The sequence below is a fragment of the Triturus cristatus genome, chromosome 1_2 (assembly GCF_964204655.1).
Source record: "Triturus cristatus chromosome 1_2, aTriCri1.1, whole genome shotgun sequence".
Taxonomy (NCBI): Eukaryota; Metazoa; Chordata; class Amphibia; order Caudata; family Salamandridae; genus Triturus; species Triturus cristatus.
The window spans coordinates 735,287,982-735,308,762 of NC_140580.1; the positions used below are offsets into that span (position 1 = coordinate 735,287,982).

A 20,781-nucleotide genomic window follows, 5' to 3' on the forward strand; every position below is an offset into this window, starting at 1 on the left:
TGTCATGCAGCTTTCAGGTTTGAGTTGGAGAAAATTGGGCTGAGGAGTGGACTACAGAAGCACACAGCCATAGAGCAGAGATCAAAGCTAGAATGCAGGTATGGTCCAACAACTTCTACTGCCAGGTCCAACGACTACGTCCTGGGCTTGTTTGCTGTCATGTGATGCTACTCAAGTGCATTTCTGTTAGTAAATTACCACTAGAAGTTCACAAACAATTGTTTTGGGGTTAACGCGCCCCATGATGTGCTTACATTTTAATGTCAGCCACGTCCGTTTCTTTAGATGCGGCTCGTTGTAAAGAAAGGTGCGTGGTTGATATTAAAGTGAAAGCACTGAATGGGGTGCTTTAAAAAATATAATAAAGCATTTACACGCGCTGTGCTGCTTAACAAAAGTGCCATGTTGTGCAGGGAGCATTTTTTAAACAAAGCACAACACCATGATCAGGCGCTGTGCTGTCAGGAAACAGGGTGGGTTAGGTAGAGCACGTAGATACTAGAATAGACATTAAAGAAAATAATGCTCACCGACTAGATGAAGCAGACCGTTTAGCACCACAAGTAAAAAGTCCAGTTGTTATGGGAAGTTATATATGCAGACAAGGTTGTACCAATGAGGGACTAGTAAGCCTATTCACAAATAAAAAGCAAAGATTTTGGAAGGACTGTAACAGGACCCAATGGAAAAGATGGGCGGAAAATAGGAGACGCTTTTATTCCATTCCTCAATACAGCATGCCTGGCAGAGCAGCGCACGCGCTGCCCATGCTCGGCCTAAAAATGAACTAATCCACCTATGAGGCACATGAACAGTGCAGCTCCTATCACCAGTGCTCAAATTAGGTGGTGTGGAGGATTTAGGAGAGAGCAGGGCTAGGGAGAAATTCAATGGGTTATTCCTCTCCTTCAGACTGGTGGCACATGTCTTTCGAACATTATTTCTCTGTCAATCTAGAGAACTTGGTTGAGATAAAAACAGAAAAATTGTTGGAGACCAGAATATAAAATATAGTGAAAAGAGCAGCAGCCGTTTCTTCACGAAGGCGGGGAAGAGTCGCCCCCACGCCCGCTGCGAGCCAGGCAGGAAAAAAAAATGACAATGAAAAGATTGCATTGTTATTTTATTTTTCTGATGTGCGCACTACAGCAGCGAGCCTACCCTGAGCCCAGAGTAATGCGGACGTGTCCTTTGCTGCAGATTAGCAGCAGAGGACAGGAGCAGTGGCTGGCTGGGTGCTCCAAACTGCGCATGTCACTTTGACCAGCTGTCTTGTGCTGGCCAAAATGACATGCGCACTGTGAAGGGAAACCAAGCACAAGCCTCCAAGGCCAAAAGGAGCATCCAGCCAGCCTGCTCCATCCAATCCAGGAGCTCCTCTCATGCTGGTTAATAGCATTAGAGCAGCGTCTGGATTGGTTAGTACCATTTATTTTATTTAAGATGTTATTCTAATTGTTTTTTTGAGTTTTGGAGAGAGGGGGTATTTTATTTTGGGCTTTTGGAGAGAGTGGTGTTTTACTCTGGGTTTTTGAGGGAGGGGTTGCTTTATTTTGTTTTTTGCGAAATGGTGAGGCACTTCACTGGTCCCACCCCTTTCAAAGGGTACCAGCCACCCTTCGAAAAAGAGGTGAATCCTGCCCAGATTTCCTTTGGTAAATAAGGTTGATGGATAAGCGTTTGGCCTATAACTTCATCCTAATGGTAAAGCCTCTTCCTTACAGTTGGTATTAGGTAGATGTTTAAGCCTGAAGAGAATGTAATAAACAACAAATTCATTTTTTTTAAATTGATGAAAAAACAATCACTTATCAGGTTTCAGCCAGTCGCCCACCCAGGAAATTCTCTGTACCATATTTGTCACATCAGGAAGCGGACCATATCCCCCAACCTTTCATTGCGCCAATGAGCCACCTTATTAAAAAGCTAATCAAGTTTCTTCTTTGCCCCAGCCTGAGAGAAGTAACCCCCTTAAGAACTATAGTAATGGGTGTGGCTTCTGGTAACAAGTGACAAATTAAGAGGATCTCTACTTGAGCTGCTCTATGGTTAATAGTAGAAACCTCAGCAGAGTTTGTGTTGCCGTCAATTTCAAAGGCACAAGTGGTTCAGACAGAAAAATCAGAGATTGAAGAATGATTGGAGCTTGTTCCGGCAACTGCTTAGAGGCACAGTTATAGTCACAGTTGGCTTCTATTTCCTTGGAGTTAGTGTACAAGCATTTCATTTTTTAAGAGTGCTCCTGTTTTGAGGGAAAGATGGTTTTAAGCCCTCCATAAGGCTTTCCAGAGAACCCACTCAATTAATAATGGAGTTTATGAAAGCAGTGATCCGATTCAGTTTGTCCCCCTCCTTATCAGGAGCCGGATCAGCAACTACACTCCATCACGGATTTGAAGCAGACTTTCCCTTGCCACGTTGGGGACATTTCAGCAACTGTTTCTTTTAGCTGGTGGGGGAAACAAAGTCAGTCACAGCTTTATTGAATGGCCTCTGCCTGGGAGTCCAGTGTTATGGGTAATGCATAGACACGGAGATTTGGCCCACTGTTTCCACATAAGGAGTAAAGTGAAACAGAGTTTGTTTCCATGCTACAAGCCCTGGCATGGCCACATCTGCATTAACTGAATTCAAGCATTCTTCCACCGAGCCAAGTTCCTGATCGAAAGCCCCTATAGAACTTGTAAGAAAACTTACTATAGAGCTGGCAAGGGGCAATCCTTGCTCTTGGATTATTATTGAGAATAATGGAGGGATTAAATATGGTATTTGAGAGTGACTGCACAAAACAGATATGGTACTAATTTGAATAGAGTTTATTTGTGTTTGAGTAATGAAAATCTTGATTTTATTAGCGATTATTATGAAAGAGGGGTGAACATTGTGAGAAATTTAGAGGAGTAGAAGATTGCTTTGGAGGAAATAAAGGAATAACTTATCAATCAACCCATGATATCAGTCATATATTTATAGAGCACACAGCTACTCCAAGAGTGTCCAGATACTGCGTTTTCAGGTTTACATACTCTTCAGGACCGACTAAGGATCCGAGCGGCCTGTTTCATATTGTTGGTTTTGTCTAGGAATACTCTAGTATTTTGTTGGTGTAACCACTTTCTCCACACAATACAAAGGAGTGCTGCTCCTGAATAATTTGTTTACCTTACTAAAACTGTCCGACTAACCAAGCAGCCCGAGATATATTGTAGACTCTGTCTTGAAGTATTCGTGCACGTATTGCTTACTGTATGCCTTATTGAAGGTCCCAAGAGTTCACAATTTCTAGGGAACTTCAGGCAGACAACTTTTGTTCTGATGAGACTCAAAGACTAACTACAGGTCGAAACGATGACATCCCCTCCCTCAGTTCCTTTCAAAACATGTTATGGTCACCAGGAGATACCATATGTGAACAGATAGGATCTCCGCTTATGCTCAATATAAAATCCTATGCAACGTTGTGCCCTGTTCAGGGTCTTGTTCTTTGTTGTTGCATATATACCGGTTTACTGTCTGAGCACTGAGTCGTCTGCACTAATTTGGATATCCAATAAAATGTAAATTATGCTTAGACTAAAGATGTGAAAACAATCATCATACAGGATATTGTGTCCTGTACATAGGTTATGATGCAATTTACTAATTATGTTTTCACACTTTAAATGCAAAAGTGTTGGTGAATGAGTACCACAGGACATTTCTTTTGGCTTATTACTTTAGGGAAATTAGGCAGTATCCCCCAGCATGTTTGCCTTAGTTTCAAAGGTAGATATGCTCACTCAGTTCACGGAACGTAGGCCTCGGAGGCATTCCTGAACACTCCCAACTTGCATCCACAAACTGGAAGGAGTTGGATTTTGTACAAGGGGTGCGCTGAAGGCATATGAAAGACGCTTTTTCCGTGACCTTCATGTAGCTAGTGGCAGAAGGCGTTAGTATAGGTTCACTCCAGGAAAAGTCAGGACTTTGATGAGGACAGAGATATGAATGGGTAGGAAAAGCTTAGGCTAGATGGGCTTTGATAGGGATAATGCATAGGTAGAAGGCAGATAGTCATGGTAATACAGATATACATGCCATCACTTCATCTTCACCTACAGATTCAAACCCATTGGTTCTGCACTCACCCTTATACTGAATAACTCCCTCACTCAACTAAGCATTTAACTACAAAGCATGCAAAATGCAGAAGGCAGCCTCCTCCCTCAACATCACATCACAGCATGTACACAGATACACACACGCATACACCTTGCACCTCAAACAGCTTCACCGACTCCTCATCCACAGTTCTTTTCAAACTCTGCATTACCCCACTTATGTCCATAAAAATGCAGCCCCATCTGTGTGACTGGGGCGAAATGCCCGCTACAGCAACTGATCAAGCCAAGATAAATGGGAGCGCTCGCCAGGGGACTCCCATTGACCTTAGTTTGATCCATCTGTGGTTTGTAGGTTTACATGGGTAGCATCACAGCATGGCCTCAAATACAACAGCTACCCCTATTCCTTATCTCTAAACATAGCGCTTTAGGTCCTTTTGTGTCATGGCCTCTTGGCCCACCACACAAGTGGGGTAACATTCTTATAGAGAGATGTGTGGGAACTCAGGGTGGTAGGAAATGTGTGGCTTCCCGAAGACTCCAGAACTTTCCGTCACAGAAATGTGAGAAAAATGTGTGTTTCTTACCAAAGTTTGACATTTGCAAGGGCTTCTAGGGAAAAATTTCCTGGTGAGAGCCATGCAAGTTATGCACCCCTGGACACCCCTCCTTGTCTGGCTTTAAAAAATGTTCAGGTTTGCTAGGTCTCCCTACGTGCCAGCTGAGCTATGATCCGAAATCTACAGCTCCCCATATTGGAAAAAATGGTCAGTTTTCCTGTTGCAGGCACTAGACCTACCCACCAACACAAGTGAGGTACCATTTTAAATCGGGAGACTTGGGGAATGTTTGTGGCTCCCCACAGATTCCAGAGCTTTCCTTCATAGAAATGTAAGGATAATTTGTTCTTGGATCTAGGTTTGAGGTTTGCAAGAGATTCTGGGTACAAAAAACCTGGTGACAGCCACACAAGTTACCCCGCCCTGGATACCCCTAGGTGTCTAGTTTTTCAACAATGTACAGGTTTCCTAGGTGCCAGCTGAGATACGGTCCAAAATCTACAGCTAACCACAGTGGAAAAAAGGGCCCGTTTTCAGTGAAAAGATGTGATGCGTCCATGTTGTGTATTGGGTCGCTTCCTCTTGCAGGCACAAGGCCTACAGACACTCACAAGTGAGTACAATTTTGATCAGGAGACTTGAGGGAATGCTGGGTGGATGGAAGTTTGTGGCACCTCACAGATTCCAGAACTTTCCATCAAAGAAATGTGAGGAAAATATGTTTTTTGTCAAGGTTTGAGGTCTGCAAGGGATTATAGGTAAACAAACCTGGTGAGAGCCACACAGTTTACCGCAATCTGGACACCCTAGGTGTCTAGTTTTTAAAAAACGTACAGGTTTGTTAAGTTTCCCTAGGTGCCGACTGAGCTAGAGTACAAAATCTACAGCTACCCACACTATAAAAAAAAAGGTCAGTTTTACCATCAGAGGCACTAGGCCTATACACACAAGTGAGGAATCCATTTTTATCGGAAGACTAATGGGAGCATAGAGTAGTAGAACATTTGTTATTATCAATTGAATTTCACTGCATTTGTGCCTTTCTAATGTAAGCCAGTGTATAGGAAAGAAGACGGTTTGAAAAATATCCACTAAATCATATGTTAGTACCGATCCCCACAAATTCAGAGATGTGCAAATAACCAGTGCTCCTAAACTCCAGATCTTATGCCCAATTAAGAAATAAATAGGTTTCCTTGACAGTCATTTTTCACTCTATATTTTTCACCCTATGAATTGGTCTGTACTCTGTACTCAATGAAAAACCAGCTCAGTTGTTGGCAGTGAGTGTGTAGGGTTCTTAGAGAACCTACAAACCCTATACATTTATTTTATACAATTTATAAAGCGCGCAAATACCCATGGGTGTCTCGGCGCTTTATATATATATTACCTACTGGCAATCACCAGTAGGTAGTTATAGTTAGGACCTATTTTCCATAGGAAATCTGCAACATTCTATTTGAAATAACGTTGGCGCCGATTGATGAATCTTCGCGAAATTTTCCAAACTTTTGGCCAGCTCCGGTCCGCTCCTATCCTGAAAATTTCATGGTGATTCATCAAGCGGGGGATGAGAAAAAAGGGGGGTCCCAAAACACGTTTTCCCCATGCATTTTCCCATAGGACCTGTTGACGCAGCTACAGCCCGAACTGCTGAACGGAATTACACCACATTTGGCAAAGAGGTAGTCCTCAGTTCAGACTCATGCCTTTTGCTTAAATGATGTAAATCCATTCAGTAGTTACTGAGAAAATCAAAATCACATATATATCTGGGCGGAGCCTAACCTCACATCTCATCGTGAGATCTGATTGGCTGTCAGCACTTCATCCAAGAAGTGTTGGCAGCCATCTTGGGACCAATATCCATGATAGCACCTCATTAAAAAGCATTGCAGTTAATAGAAGGTTTTAAGACTTTAGCTACATTATAAATCATTTGTTGATGGTACCATACTCATTTTAGGAATTGTGGTGTGTTCTAAGGTGATTTTACCATGTGAAAAAGGCTTTTTCTGTGATATCATAAATCATGTTTGAGAGAAAACCATTTTCTCATGCTTTTCCCACAGAGGTTTGGAAAGTGATCTATAAGCTAAACTGAGAGCATTCTTGATGGAACCAAAATAAAAAAAACAAAGTATTTCCTACTGAGGAGACTGCAGTAAATGAGGAAATTAGTAGGGGTGGGCGGAATTTGCGTAATCGCGTTACGCAAATCTCCGTGAAATGGTAAAAAATCTCCGCGAACACGCAGAAATTCCGCGAACACGCGGAATTGCTTATTCGCGATGCTTTTTTCCTGTTCACAGTTGCTGTTTGCGTGCTCGGGGAGAAATATCTTGCGAACATGCAGTTTGAGAACGTGAACAAGAAAAAATTTCGCGAAGTCGCGGAAAGCAGAATTTTGCGCAATTTCGCGTTCTCCGCGGAACGCGAAATTACCGAAATTCCGCGAGCGGAATGGAATTTACCGCCCAGGCCTAGAAATTAGGAAACTTCATGACAAATAAATCTCCCAAGATGGCCACCAGAGACAAAAGAGCCCAAATGTAGCCCAAATATCACCCAGATGTAGCCCAAGTATATCCCAATAACAGAATGTCCCAGAGTGTTCTTAAGAACAACTAGAGCGCTTACTGTCTTGCTTATGACAAAAGTGTGGCACACCTGAAGCCATCTTGATTGGAATAAACTGGTAACACTTAAAACATTTAATTTAAAAAGGAACACAATGAGGGGGTTCATTTTGCCATAGAAATTATGATTAGTGCTGAAGAAAGAAAAATTAGGGCACATTTTGAGTGACTTCTCAAATCCTCTTCTATTTCATTAAAAAATTCTGATATGCAGACTGAAACATGCACTTTAAATACCAGCAGCAGACTTCCGTAGTGAGCAGTAGCTTTACTACAGTGATCTAATGAGCAACTAGAGTGCTAACATTTAGAATTTATGGTAAATGTGTGACATATCTGAATACCTTCTTGATGGAATCAAAGTAAAAAACTGAAAGCATTTCCTACTGAGGAGACTGCAGTAAATGAGGAAATTAGGAAACTTCATAACAAATAAATCTCCCAAGATGGCCACTAGAGACAAGAGCCCAAATGCAGCACAAATATACACCCATATGTAGCCCAATGACAGAAGTGTGCAAAACACTTATTTTTTGTGTATTTGCAGTTTTATATAGTGCAGACTTGTCAGGTATTGGAGTGCTTTACATGAGCATTGGTTACATCACACAAGATCAAATTCATTTTGGTTGTAGACATGGGGAGATTAAGTGATTTGACCAGAATCACAGAATGTTGAGCTGAAGCAGAAACTCCAACCTGGTTCCCCAGTTGCAAAGTCTGCAGCTCTGGAAGTAACACCACATCCTCTCCCCTAGGTGCAACATTTAATCAAGTGGTCAACTGGATAAAAAAAATAAAGATTACAAATAATTTAAAAGTTCTTTGTCGCTATTTGAAAACTCAGAAAATATGTCCTCATTTTAATACAAATAAGACCCTCTTATATATGTATTTTCTAAAGGAAATGCTCTAGGTATTACAGTTTTGATTACATCAAGATGACGTCAGACGTTCCACACTTTTGTAATAAATATAGAATGTTAGCAATCTAGTTGTTCATTGGGATACTGTTTAGAGGCAGAGGCCAGGGGCACGGACTCTGAAAATTGAAGGCAGGTAGGAGAGTGCAGAGGCAACAATTTGACCACACTGGGCAGGCAGGAAGGGCAGTGGCAGCACAACAGACTATGGAGGGCAGTGGAAAGGGGGGCAGGGGCAACAAACCAACAATACAGGACTGGCAAGAGATGCTGTGGCAATATAATAGACCAGTGTGGGCAGAAGGAAGAGGCAGTGGTAGTACAACCATACATGCCAATAGACCCGTTTCAGCCAGGAAACGTCCAATGTTTTTAAGCTCAAATGGGCTTTATTTGATCTGTCTGTCTACAATCTCCTCTTTTTCAATGTAACTCAAAGGGGAAAATCAATACCCCAGTTTTTTTTCCAACATCTTCCTCTTACCAAGTTCAAAATGTTCGCAAGTATGGTACATCGGATCATGGTAGGCAGGAGGAATTGGGGTAGGGACATGGACTCGGATAACAGAGGACAAGAGGGACATGGAGAGGTGTACCAAACTGACCCTACAGGGCAGGCATCTGGGTTTGCAGCAGCACAATACACCACACAGGGCATGCGGGATGGGAATGCAGCACAACAATCCATAGAAAGCAATAGGGAGGGGACAGGACCATGCACATGGACAACAGAGAACAGAGGGGAAAGAGGCAATGGTAGCTAGCTGACCATAATGGACAGACAGGAGAGAAAGCTGCAGCATAACAGACCATAAAGGGCAGCAGGGACGGATCAGGGGCATTACAATGGAACAGACAAGCCAGGAGGGAGGGAATAGGGGTCTGCACATGGAAACAGAGGGCTGGGGGCAAGGGGGTAGGGCAGGAGCAGCAAGATGACCATGGAGGTCAGGCAGGATGGGCACTAGAAACAAGACACAACATGGAGAGCAACAATGAGACTATGATGGCATACACACAGACCATGGAGGGAAGGTGGGAGGGGCCATGGCAGCACAGAAGGCCATGCATGGCAGGCGGGAGGGTTAGTGGCAGCACAATGGCTATGATGAGCAAGAAGGAGGGTGCAGGGGCATGCAGAAAGGACCATGGAGGATCAGGACCTGGGCACAGACAAGAGAGTTCAGGGGAAGGGGCCTCACAACAGACCGCGTGGGGCAGGCCGGAGGAGCAGTTGCAGCACAACAGACCAGGGAGGGCAGAAGGGTGTGGCAGTAAAATGGACCATGGAGGACAGGAGGAAGGGGATAGGGGCATGGCATGTGGACTGGCACGGTGGAGGTGGCAGGGACAGGTTGCAGTCATCTGACAATGCTAGGCAGGTGGGAGGGGAGTGGCAGCTCAACAGAACACTCAGAGTAGATAGGAGTGGCAGGTCCATGGTGGGCAAAAAGGATGGAGCAGGGGCATGCACAAAGACATCGGAGGGCAGGGGGAAGGAGAATAGGGGCAGCAAGATAAGCAGGAGGTCAATGATGGGCCATAGAATTGGGCACTGGAGGGCAGGAGGAGTGGACTGGTAAATCATGCTAAATGGAGGGCAGTGGCAGCACATCAGACCATGCATGGCAGGAGGGAGGAGGCTAGTCCATGGATTCAGACAACAGAGGATAGGGAGGAGGTGGATTGGGCAGCAAGCTAACTGTTCAGAGAAGGTGGGTATTAGGAACTTTATGGTTTTTAAAATGTGTGTGTGCGAACTACTTAAAATATGAACAAGTATGCAGCATAATCTCACTTTTATTCAGGAAGAAGAGGACGTTTGTGACTGTGACTCTGAGCTCACTTGGCAGAAACACCCCCTGACCCTCCACCCCCCATCGCAAAATGTAATGCCTGTGAAAAGGGTAGGTGGACGCAGTGTTATATAGAACATAGTCCTGAGAGCACGATTGAAAACGAAAACTAGATATAGTATATGGTATAAACTATGCACCAAAAAGTGTGATATAAGATGAACCGGGTCGTGAAATATAATATGCAATACATTGTGCGCAATGACAGATTCATTGGAGAGCGCGAGATAGCACAGGCACTAGCGCGTGCTATGCGTTATGCGCCTTGGAGTGTAATATGCACAGGGCAGTGTTGTGTAACCTAACTAGTCTCTAAAGTTGTAATATAAAATGTGTGCTGGGGAGTGTAACATTGCATATGCACTGTGACAAAGATATGGATCCCAGATTGTAATATGTATGGCATAGCGCTGTGCGTTATAACATAGGCATCGAGGAAGGCATGTTAGATGGGGCAATATAACCCGTGCGAAGGCAAGTGTGGCATGACATATTCACGGGGTGGTGTTACAGTGCACATGGGCTAGAGAGTGTCATAGCATACGCACTAGCTGGTGGAATACAACACAGAGGTGTGTGGTACTCGGCAGGCACTGGTGGGTGTAACACAGCATTGGGCTCAGCCAGGAGCATGCTGTGACTCAAGTGAGGTTCATCTCCTTTCCAGAAAGTAAAATAAAAAGTATTACACATCCGGCGGTGGATTTGTGTTTTATTAACCGTGAGGGGGGTTTCTTGCATAGTTTGGTCGAATTTTTGTTGAATCCCCTTTGAATGGCTTGGTGTGCATTAAATGTGCCCGTCAATAGCTACCCATGTTTGTATAAATAAACGACAACGGTGTCTACTTGGAGAGTACCCACCGGCGGGGGAACCCGGATTAGGCACGGTAGGGCGTCAGACACGTCAGAGCTTCACTAGCGGTGTAATTACATTCCATGTGGATTCATTGTATGCATAGTCGCCTTTTAATGAATATCACTCCAATCGTCATGGTGATGGGTACATACGGTTTGTCCAGCATGTCCTAGGTGTTTCTATAAATATATATTTTTTTTAAATAATAAAAAACAAAGGCCGGTCCCGGGGGTTGGGGTCCCCGGGGCCGATTAAGGCCTTGGGAGGGCCAAATTAATTTTTTTCAACAAAAAAAATTAGGGTGCAGGCCCTGGGGGATGGGGTCCCCAGGGCCAATAAATTAGAAAAAGAAGGGGGGCCACACAGCCCTCCATCTTAAAAAAATAAAATAAATAAAAGACCGGCATCACGCCGGAGGCCACGCCCCCTCCTTGCAGCACTCTGCTAACGTGCCCCCTGGCCAGTTGTAAGTTGGGGAATTAATTCCCCTTCAATACTGAGGGTCCCTGAGGGCCAACTAGCCCAACAGGTATCTCCAGTATGCGCCAGGATTCAAGGGGACTTAATCTCCCAACTTAAAAAACGGCCACAGGAAGTGTTTACACAGTGGGGAAGGGAGGGGACAGGGCCTGAGGTGACGTGTGCAAACACGCCCTATGGCGCATTTTAAGTTGGGGAAATAATTCCCCTTCAATCCTGAGGGCCCCTGGGGGCTAACTAGCCCACCAGGTGCTTCCAGTAAGCGCCACTGAGCTGCGTTGCAGAGAGGTGGTGCAGGCCGTGCCACTTTTTACACCTCTCTGCAATGGCGCTTACTGGATGTACCTAGTAGGCTATTTTGCCCCTAGGGACCCTCAGGATTCAAGGGGACTTAATCTCCCAACTTAAAAAACGGCCACAGGGCCGGTTTACACAGTGGGGAAGGGAGGGGACGGGGCCTGAGTTAACGTGTGCAAACATGCCCTGCGGCGCGTTTTAAGTTGGGGAAATAATTCCCTTTCAATCCTGAGGGACCCTGGGGGCCAACTAGCCCACCAGGTGCTTCCAGTAAGCGCCACTTCCCTGCGTTGGAGAGGTGGTGCAGGCCGTGCACCTTTTTACAACTCTCTGCAATTGCGCTTACTGGCCTTCCATAGTGGGCTATTTTGCCCCTAGGGACCATCAGGATTCAAGGGCACTTAATCTCCCAACTTAAAAAACGGCCACAGGGCGTGTTTACACAGTGGGGAAGGGAGGGGACGGGGCCTGAGGTGACGTGTGCAAACACGCCCTGTGGCGCATTTTAAGAGGTAGTTTTAATCCCCTGCCCTATTATATACTAGGGGCTTACAGAGGAGGTCATGCTAATCACAGGGGGACCCCAACGCATAGTGTTCCCTAGTGTATGTAGGTGTTTTCACTGTATTCGGAGTGTCTTTTAACATAGCACTGGCTCTAGGACTGGTTAGTCAGACTCAGTTACCATCAGTATCAGTCTGAAAAAGTTGAGGGTACAGGATGATTTTGCAACAAGGCTTCTTTCTGCTCTTCTGTTTGTTCTTTCTGCACGTTATCCTTCTTCCTGCACTTTTTCTTCGTCTTTGAGGACTTCTGTTGCTTCTTTCTGAATTTCTTTTTTTTTTCTGTGCGTTTTTTCTTCTTGCTTCACATGTCGAATCTCTGTAGGCAGTTAGAAAATAGCATTTAAAAAACCTTTGAAATTCACTGAAAAAACCATAGGTTTCAGGGGCCTTATAGTTAGCTGGACTTTTCACTCGTACAAAACCATTGAAATTCCCCCGTTATAGTTAGTTCAGCTAACTATAACTCGTGCGCCCGCAATGCACTGCTGATGACGTCACATATTACATCACTCATGACATGGTCAGTGACATCACTCATGATATCACTGATGACATCTCAAATGACATCACTAATGACATCACTGATGACATCATCCTTGTGATAGAGTGGCAGACCTCCTCTCCTCCTAATATAACCTTTGATACACACATTCAAAAATAGAAACTAAAATGTTCAAAACAATGGACATACCAATGCCAGTTACAACAACCTATTCAGTAATTCTAAGATCCACATACAAATCCACTCAATCACCAACAGTCCTATACAGTCTCTCATACATGTACTCACTCATCATATGTACTCATACTCCTATACATCCTGTTACACAACGCCACTCATCCATAGAGTTACTCACACACATAGTCACTCATGCTAATAAAGAATCAAACATCCATTTACTTGCATATACAGTTATATACACACACACACACACACATCACCACACTTACTTCTACAGAAACTTACACATACTTAGTCTTTTAAACAATCACTTATAGAAACACATACTTATTCATACAGGAACTCTTTCAATCTCTCACTCTCACATATACTCACTTATATACACCAATAGTCACATATACTAGTTTAAAACATATGTAGTTACTCATAAAGACACTATTGAGACAGTCATTCACTCACTAACACACCCATGCACACACTCATCCACCCATACAGTCCTGCACACATGCTGTCTTCAACACATACAAGCAGTGAGTCACTCATTCATGCACCTATGCACTACGTAATATCCCCCACCGAACCATACAGACACTCAGACACTCATACTGATACTCAAAAAACCAACTAATAACCTATATAGACACTCATGTGGCTACTCACCAACCCATGCAGCCACTTATACACAAAGTGAGAGACTGATACAGATATTTACATATTTCAACATTACTCACTAAGCCATGTATTCACTAAGATACACTTAATCAGTAAGTTATACAATCAATTTTTCAAAAACAAATCATCCATTTAGACACTTATATACCCATTTATTCTTCCATCGACCTTGAGATATACATATATAAAACATTTGTAATTTTCAGAAAAACACACATTCACTGGATGATGTCATCAGCGATGTCATCAGTGATGTCATTTGAGATGTCATCAGTGATGTCATGAGTGATGTCACTGACCATATCATGAGTGATGTAATATGTGACGTCATCAGCAGTGCATTGCGGGCGCGCGAGTTATAGTTAGCTGAACTAACTATAACGGGGGAATTTCAATGGTTTTGTACGAGTGAAAAGTCCAGCTAACTATAACGCCCCTGAAACCTATGGTTTTTTCAGTGAAAATATATATATATTTCACACATGTTATAGTTAGCTGGACATTTTACTGATAAAAAACCAATGAAATTCCCCCGTTATAGTTACTGCAGGCAACTATAACTCACGCGACCGCAATCCTCTGCTGATGCTAATACTGTATTTAGACACTTATTTGCCCATGTCTTCTTCCATTAAATTTTAGCTTTACATATATTACAAATATTTTTTTTTCATAAAGACACATATGTCATCAGCAGAAGATTGCGGTCGCGTGAGTTATAGTTGCCTGCAGTAACTATAACGGGGGAATTTCATTGGTTTTTTATCAGTAAAATGTCCAGCTAACTATAACATGTGTGAAACCTATGGTTTTTTCAGTGAATTTGCAAGGTTTTTTAAATGCTAAGTTACTTTACGCCATTCGTGGCGTGCGCGCCCAGTTAACGCAGTTCGATAAAACTGAGCATCTAGGCGCATTTACAAGAGTGATGGGCCCCCAAGCATGTTCAGGGACATTGAGCTGAATCAAAACATCTTAGGCACAAGGGTAGGTCCACACTTCGGAGCTCCGTTGTGCTCTAGCTAGGTGTCTGCTCCAAAAATACCAACACATACGTAGAAACAGGGAGATGCACCAAAACAGATGGTGGGAAAAGGTGAATAGAAGCACTAACAGAGTCAAGAAAATACCGGCACAGGTACATAGAGATTAACACAGGCACCTGAAGACGCAGGAATGTTTCTATGCACTTACAGTCACTTAACACTTAAAGTTTATTATTAAACAACTGATTTCATTTTTATTTTGTTACAAATATAATTATAATATGTTCATCGGCTTCATCCCAATTATTTTCATGCAGAAAAATGAAAGTACTTCTGAGTCTGGGCTTACATCCCCCCCACCCGAAAAAAGTGACATAATGGGGAGCTGCGGCCAATGGCTAATATAGGTCAAGGGAGCCGCAGGTCAAAAAAGTTTGGGAACCACTGGGCTAGGGGCTTCGCTGTGCCGCAGAGGCTTGCCTCACACCCCTGTTCAAGGCAGCAAGCAGCTTGTACTACTGAATGAACGTTCAGCTTGCCATCGGTTTGCAATGATAATTATTTTCTTAAGCAGGTGCCGTCATGTCCTCGCGTTTCTTTAGATTATCTCTTCGAGCGTTAGTCTGAGACTAATCTACCGTTTTGTCCTCGGGGAGAAGCAAGATATTTAACATTCCTGGAACGCTTACTTTCGTTTCATCGAGCCCCAGTCGAGCCCCCCTTCCAGATGGCCTGGCCTGCGGGTAGAAGACAAAACAACTGGAATCTTCAGCCATCTAGGCTTGTGAGAAAGAGAAAACACACACCTCACCGTTACATCTTTGAGCGGAACAAAGCAGAGTGTCCGAACAGGCCTCGACAAAGTTCAAAGTACAGAGGCGAAAAAGGGGAAGAGCAGGTGAGTAAAGCGGGAAAGGTGCGTGGGGAGAGTTAGGGGAGAGATGTTACGCATAAACAAGGAGTACAGTTGTACAACAGGGAGGGAAAGCAAGGGCCACAGCAATGGAGGAAGTAAAATGATAATTATTAGAGTGCCAAGCATTGAGTGTTGACAGCCCGGGACTGGCCGTAGACTGAAACCAGCCACTACAAACACTTTTGGAAACGACTGCAACTCATTGGCTGGGGCTAGCATGCGCTTGCAAGGGGCGGGGGGGGGGGGGACACACAACTCAAACAGTTTGATGGATACACAGATATTTAGGTGTTGAACCTTACACCCCAGTGTTTCTTTCAGTTACTCTGTCATATTCGTTGCCAGTCTCAGTGGACCAACAACTACTTCACACAAAAGCCAACTTCCCAATTCACACTCTTTCAGCGTGGGCTACATTGCACCTGCCTCAGTAGTAAGGTTCGACAGTGGTGAGTTGTGTGTTACAATATACAACAGCTGTGGCTGATGGCTATTCCATTGCACATGTGGCTAGTGAAAATAAAATTAAATTGGTGGTGGGGTTGCGGAGATATACCACTCAAAATGTGAGTGTACAGGACAAAACTTGAGGGCACGGATAAGGCAGAAGGGCTTTTCTTCTCACTAAAGCTACCACACAACTTCTCTTTCTCAGGCATGGTGGCTTACCGCCCCCGAGGAACATTTCATCAAATTTGGGGAGTTGCTGGCAAAGGTGGTAGGACCTTTACAGATACAGTATACTCATTTTCGGTTTTGGAGGACTTTAATTTTCATAATGATGATCTGGAGCTCATAGATGCATTGCTGCTGTCAGAAGCACAAGCATACTTAAAACACCATTATTATGAGTAACAAGAGCAACCCATATGTACTTAAACCACCAGCAGAGTCAGAAGCCCCACTCATAAAAAGGGGGACACGTTTGACCTTTTGTCTTATTTTATGACCTCTTTAGACACATACTATCCTTATCCTGTGACCGGGTCATATCATTTTCGAATTTTCTTGGAATCTTCAGGAGTATGTAAAACGGTTAGGACGTCTCCGGCATAAAATCACTGGAATCGACCTGACTAATTCCCTAAGTGCCATGAATATCCTGTCAGAACCCAAAGTGGATGCGCCGCCCATGTATTTAACTCCTCTCTTTTACTAGTTCTGGATTAACTAGTCCTGACAGAACAGACTGCACCCACACGAAAGTCCAGTCTGCGGCCTTGTTCTCATTGCTCCTAGAGGCAGAGAAACACCACAATAAAACACTTGAAAGAAAACTGAGGAAACCATATGAGCCCACTGACAACAATGCGATTCATAAAGCGGCCCTAGGTGTCTTCCGAAAATGATATGGAAGGCCCAAACAGAGCTTTTGAGCAAAACAGGTCGATAATGCAGGCAACTCTTCCAAAACAGTATTTCAGGTACTTAAATTGCTTCTTTCCCCAGCGGGAACTAAACAAGTTGTAACTGCCTCTCAAACTTTATGCTATAACCTCTCGAAATATTTTTAGGACAAGGTCTCCAATATTTATTCCAAATGGGTTCAGGACGACAGTAAGTCCTCCCATGGATTTCGCCCGGGAGAGACATGAAAGGCAGCAGGTGAAGAGTTGGTAACATTTCATTTTATCGGAAAGGTCTGGCGCCCCACTTGACCCACCTAATATTCTTAAACTACCACTTCCTTTTTTAAATGGATCTATAAATTACTTGTTCAACTGCTGCTTAAATTCTGATATTGCACCTTCAATCCCGAAAAAAGCATTAGTGGTCCCATTTTTACGTTTATATCACATTTCTTCATGAAATTTGTTGTTTGATTTTCATATTTTGATGTCTCGACTCATGTTTCGGCTCTTAGAGCCAAGTCAGACCCTAGCTCGGCTCTTCCCAAGCCCGTCTGTGTTCCACCCCAGCCCCCCAAATAACTTAAGTGGTCATTATGATGGCGGAAGGCCTGCCACCGCCAGCTGTGCGGTGGCATGCCTTCCGCCATCGGACCGCGATTTTCCCCCCCATCAAATTAGGATGGCGGGGGGAATCCAACCGTGACCATGGCGGGTGCAAAGACCGCCCGCCACGGATCCGCCACAGGCAATCGGTCCGATTGCCTGGCAGAGCGGTCAGCATCCATAAAATGGTGGTGCTGCCTAGCAGGCATCGTCCGCTAAATTACAATGCTGCATCCCCGCCAGCCGGTATATGGCGGTGGAACTGCCATTCACAAGCTGGTGGGGATTGGTTTTGGGGGCCTGTTGCAGACCCCCCTTGTGTTGGGGGGGGGGGGGGAAGTGTGGGTGCACTGAGGTAGGGACCCATGGTACCCCCCTACATGTCACTGCACTAAGTGGCAGGCACCATGTGGTGCCTGCCACGTAGTGTAGTGAAATGCACAACCTGCATTTTTAACATCGCGGCGGGTGCTGCAGTCAGCAGCAGCCGCCGCAATGTTAAATTGCAAGATGCGACCGCCATGGTGGTGGTCGCATCCTAATTTGGAGTGCGGGACCCCCACATTCATGGCAGGTGGTCCCGATCTCCACCACGCGCCCGCCATCGTAAGGACCACCTTAGTGCCTCCTATACCCTTGAATGCAAGAAGACTATTTGCAACGTAAATTGATTGACCATGAGAAGGCAATTTTGCATGTAGGGTATGGCTCATTGTCTCCAGCACAGCCGATGCCAATTTTCTGCGTCAATGTAACACATTAATATACTCCGTCCGTGAGTTGTAGTCTTGTATCACTTAAAAAGGACCAATTGGACTGCAATTACCACCATGCAACTGATTCGGAAAAGAAAGTCCCGTGCTAGAAAATATGGTGCACTGGTGAGGTCGCAAGGTCGGATTGTGACAAAATATATACCAGGGCACCTAAATAAAAGCGGTGCCATTAGTGAATTATAACGATACAAAGGTGGCCCTTGTTAGCAAATTATTTGGCCCAGTTTTGGGGAACTTTTCAAGTCACACAGCATAAGTGTTTTGGAAGATGTTGAAAACTGCATGGATTTGACTGGACTTGCTTCAGGCAATGTTTGTTTTAATATCAGCAGTAAAAATCGGCACAGCAAACCAGGAAACCGGCCCGCAAACACCCAAAAAACCAGCCCACGTACTGACCTATCAGACCAGCCCATTGAGCGCCGCCTAGCTAACTGCCCGAAAGACCAGTCTGATCCTGATAGGTCGCCCCATTGTGCCTTTGACCTCCTATTCCTCAGTGTGAACTATAGCATAAAAATCCACGGTGCAACAGGTGCAGTGACACCACTGTTCGGCAGCTCGAGGAGTCCCCTGAGCCCTGCTTGTTGCGGTTTTGTACTACGCAACTACTTTCCTTACACTAGGGCGCATAGCACACTTGCATCACCACTACCCAAGTAGGTAGGGGTCAGGGCACCCGTTCTCCTACACTAGGGCGCATAGCACACTTGCAACACCACTGGTGCCACAGCTCAGATGCGGGATACCTGCGCACGGCGACGTGCCCGGAGGTGGCTCCTTACCCGTACACATCCAGGAAGACGTCCGTCCCCACCACGCACACGGCCTTGGTGGGGTGCTGGAAGGAGAAGCGCACGATATAGGGGCTCGGCATCTCAGTTCTCTAAGGACCAACGCGTCAGGCAGAAAGTACGATTCACCAACCGTGACGGTACCGACGTGAACTTGAATTAATAGGACCGTAGGCTTTTACAACGTCCAAGGCCACCTGACCTGCTCAAAGATCCTCCCACGCTTGGAGGGCGGGGCGGAGTTACACACGAAATGCCGTCCTCGGGGGGTGAGTTCTTGTGGCACCAGAGATAATAAAAACAAAAACCTCCTATCGCCGTGCCCACGGGCGGTTTGTTCAGCCGTGCAAACGCTCCCTCCTCCCCTTCGTCGCCCCGTGGGTATGCCAGTGCGTGCTTGTCGCCAGGACACTGAATGGGCCCCTCTGTGACTTTAACAATGGCGGTAAACACGCCGAGAAGCTTGTGGTGATAAACACAACTGGGCGATGCTGCAGGCAGCGCCGCAGCGCACGAAATCAGTCTCGTGTTCTCACATGTCATGATGCGGTGCCATAAAATGTCCTTCTGTGCAAACACGTTTTTATTATTCGCGTCTAAGTTTTGTTTGTCTGGACTTTAGGCAAGTGTCCCATGATCAGAAGTAAAGATGTATGCAGTTTCTCACACGAAATGGTTTAAGCTGCTAAATGATCCCACTTGAGTTACCGCTGATCGAGACAATGGTGCGATGAAAGCACGATAACAAGGAGTTGTGGGCACTAGTTCACAACTGGGTACTTAAAGTGAGCCCAAGAAAAAACACACCCTAAGGCCCCAATTCCAAGTCTGGAGAAAAACTCGGCTCTGTGTATAAATGGGTGTTTTGCACAGAGATTGGAGCTTTGAGTTTTGTGTAAATGGGATATGTGCTTCTTTTTTTGTCCCTTCCGACTCCTATCTTTTTTGGGAGCTTGAGAAATAAAGGAGCTAAGTTTCAATTGAAATTCACCATCACAGTGCAATCCATGTGGCTACACAGTAAAGCTCCAAGTCGAGAAGTCAGGCTAAACATAAGTTTATTGAGGGCTTTAAGTGGGCCGGGTCACGCCGGTGCTCAGCACCGGCAGTTCTTAAAAGCAGGTGCTGAGACGGGTCCCTATCGGGCTCTCCATTTTTGCCCTCACCCTCCGGGTAACTTCGAAGAGAACATCAACATTAACTCCCAATGGGAAAAGGGTCTAAGGGAACTATATCGCAAACCTATGGCTCGCAACTCACTGCTTCGATATGATAGCCAGCATCCAAAGGCATTACGCGACAATCTGCCATATGGCCAATTTTTACGCTTGAGACGTAATTGCTCATCAACTGATTTCTACAAACATCATGCGAATGTCTTAACTGATCAACTTTCAGCGAGGCTCTATCCTAAGAGGCTTGTCAAGAATGCCCGCAAACGCGCTCTCAACAATCATCGAGAGGCTTTGTTAGAGAAGAAGATAGAAAAACCACCATCAGGTCGTTTAACCTTTGTGAATACCTTCAGTACTCTATCTAATGGCATTCAGAAATATATTCGGAAGAACTGGCGTTTTTTGAATACCTCTAAGACAAACATTCCACTGCCACTCTTTGCCTTTAAACGAGGATCCAACTTGAGGGACAGATTAGTACATACACGAACTAGGGAACTAGAACCAAGGAGAGTAGGCACCCTTTGGGACCTTCCACCA

At 44.8% G+C, this 20,781-nt stretch overlaps 1 protein-coding gene across 1 annotated transcript in view; it reads right to left on the reverse strand.

Annotated features, from left to right (window-relative positions):
- LOC146867920 (protein-arginine deiminase type-3-like) overlaps positions 1 to 19,362 on the reverse strand; it is a 406,190-nt gene extending 386,828 nt beyond the window's left edge. Inside the window, exon 1 of the mRNA XM_085608648.1 lies at positions 19,058 to 19,362. Within this exon, the coding sequence (XP_085464774.1) occupies positions 19,058 to 19,149 (92 nt within the window). The 5' untranslated portion in view covers positions 19,150 to 19,362. The remainder of the gene's footprint in view (positions 1 to 19,057) is intronic.
- Positions 19,363 to 20,781: the final 1,419 nt, after the last annotated feature.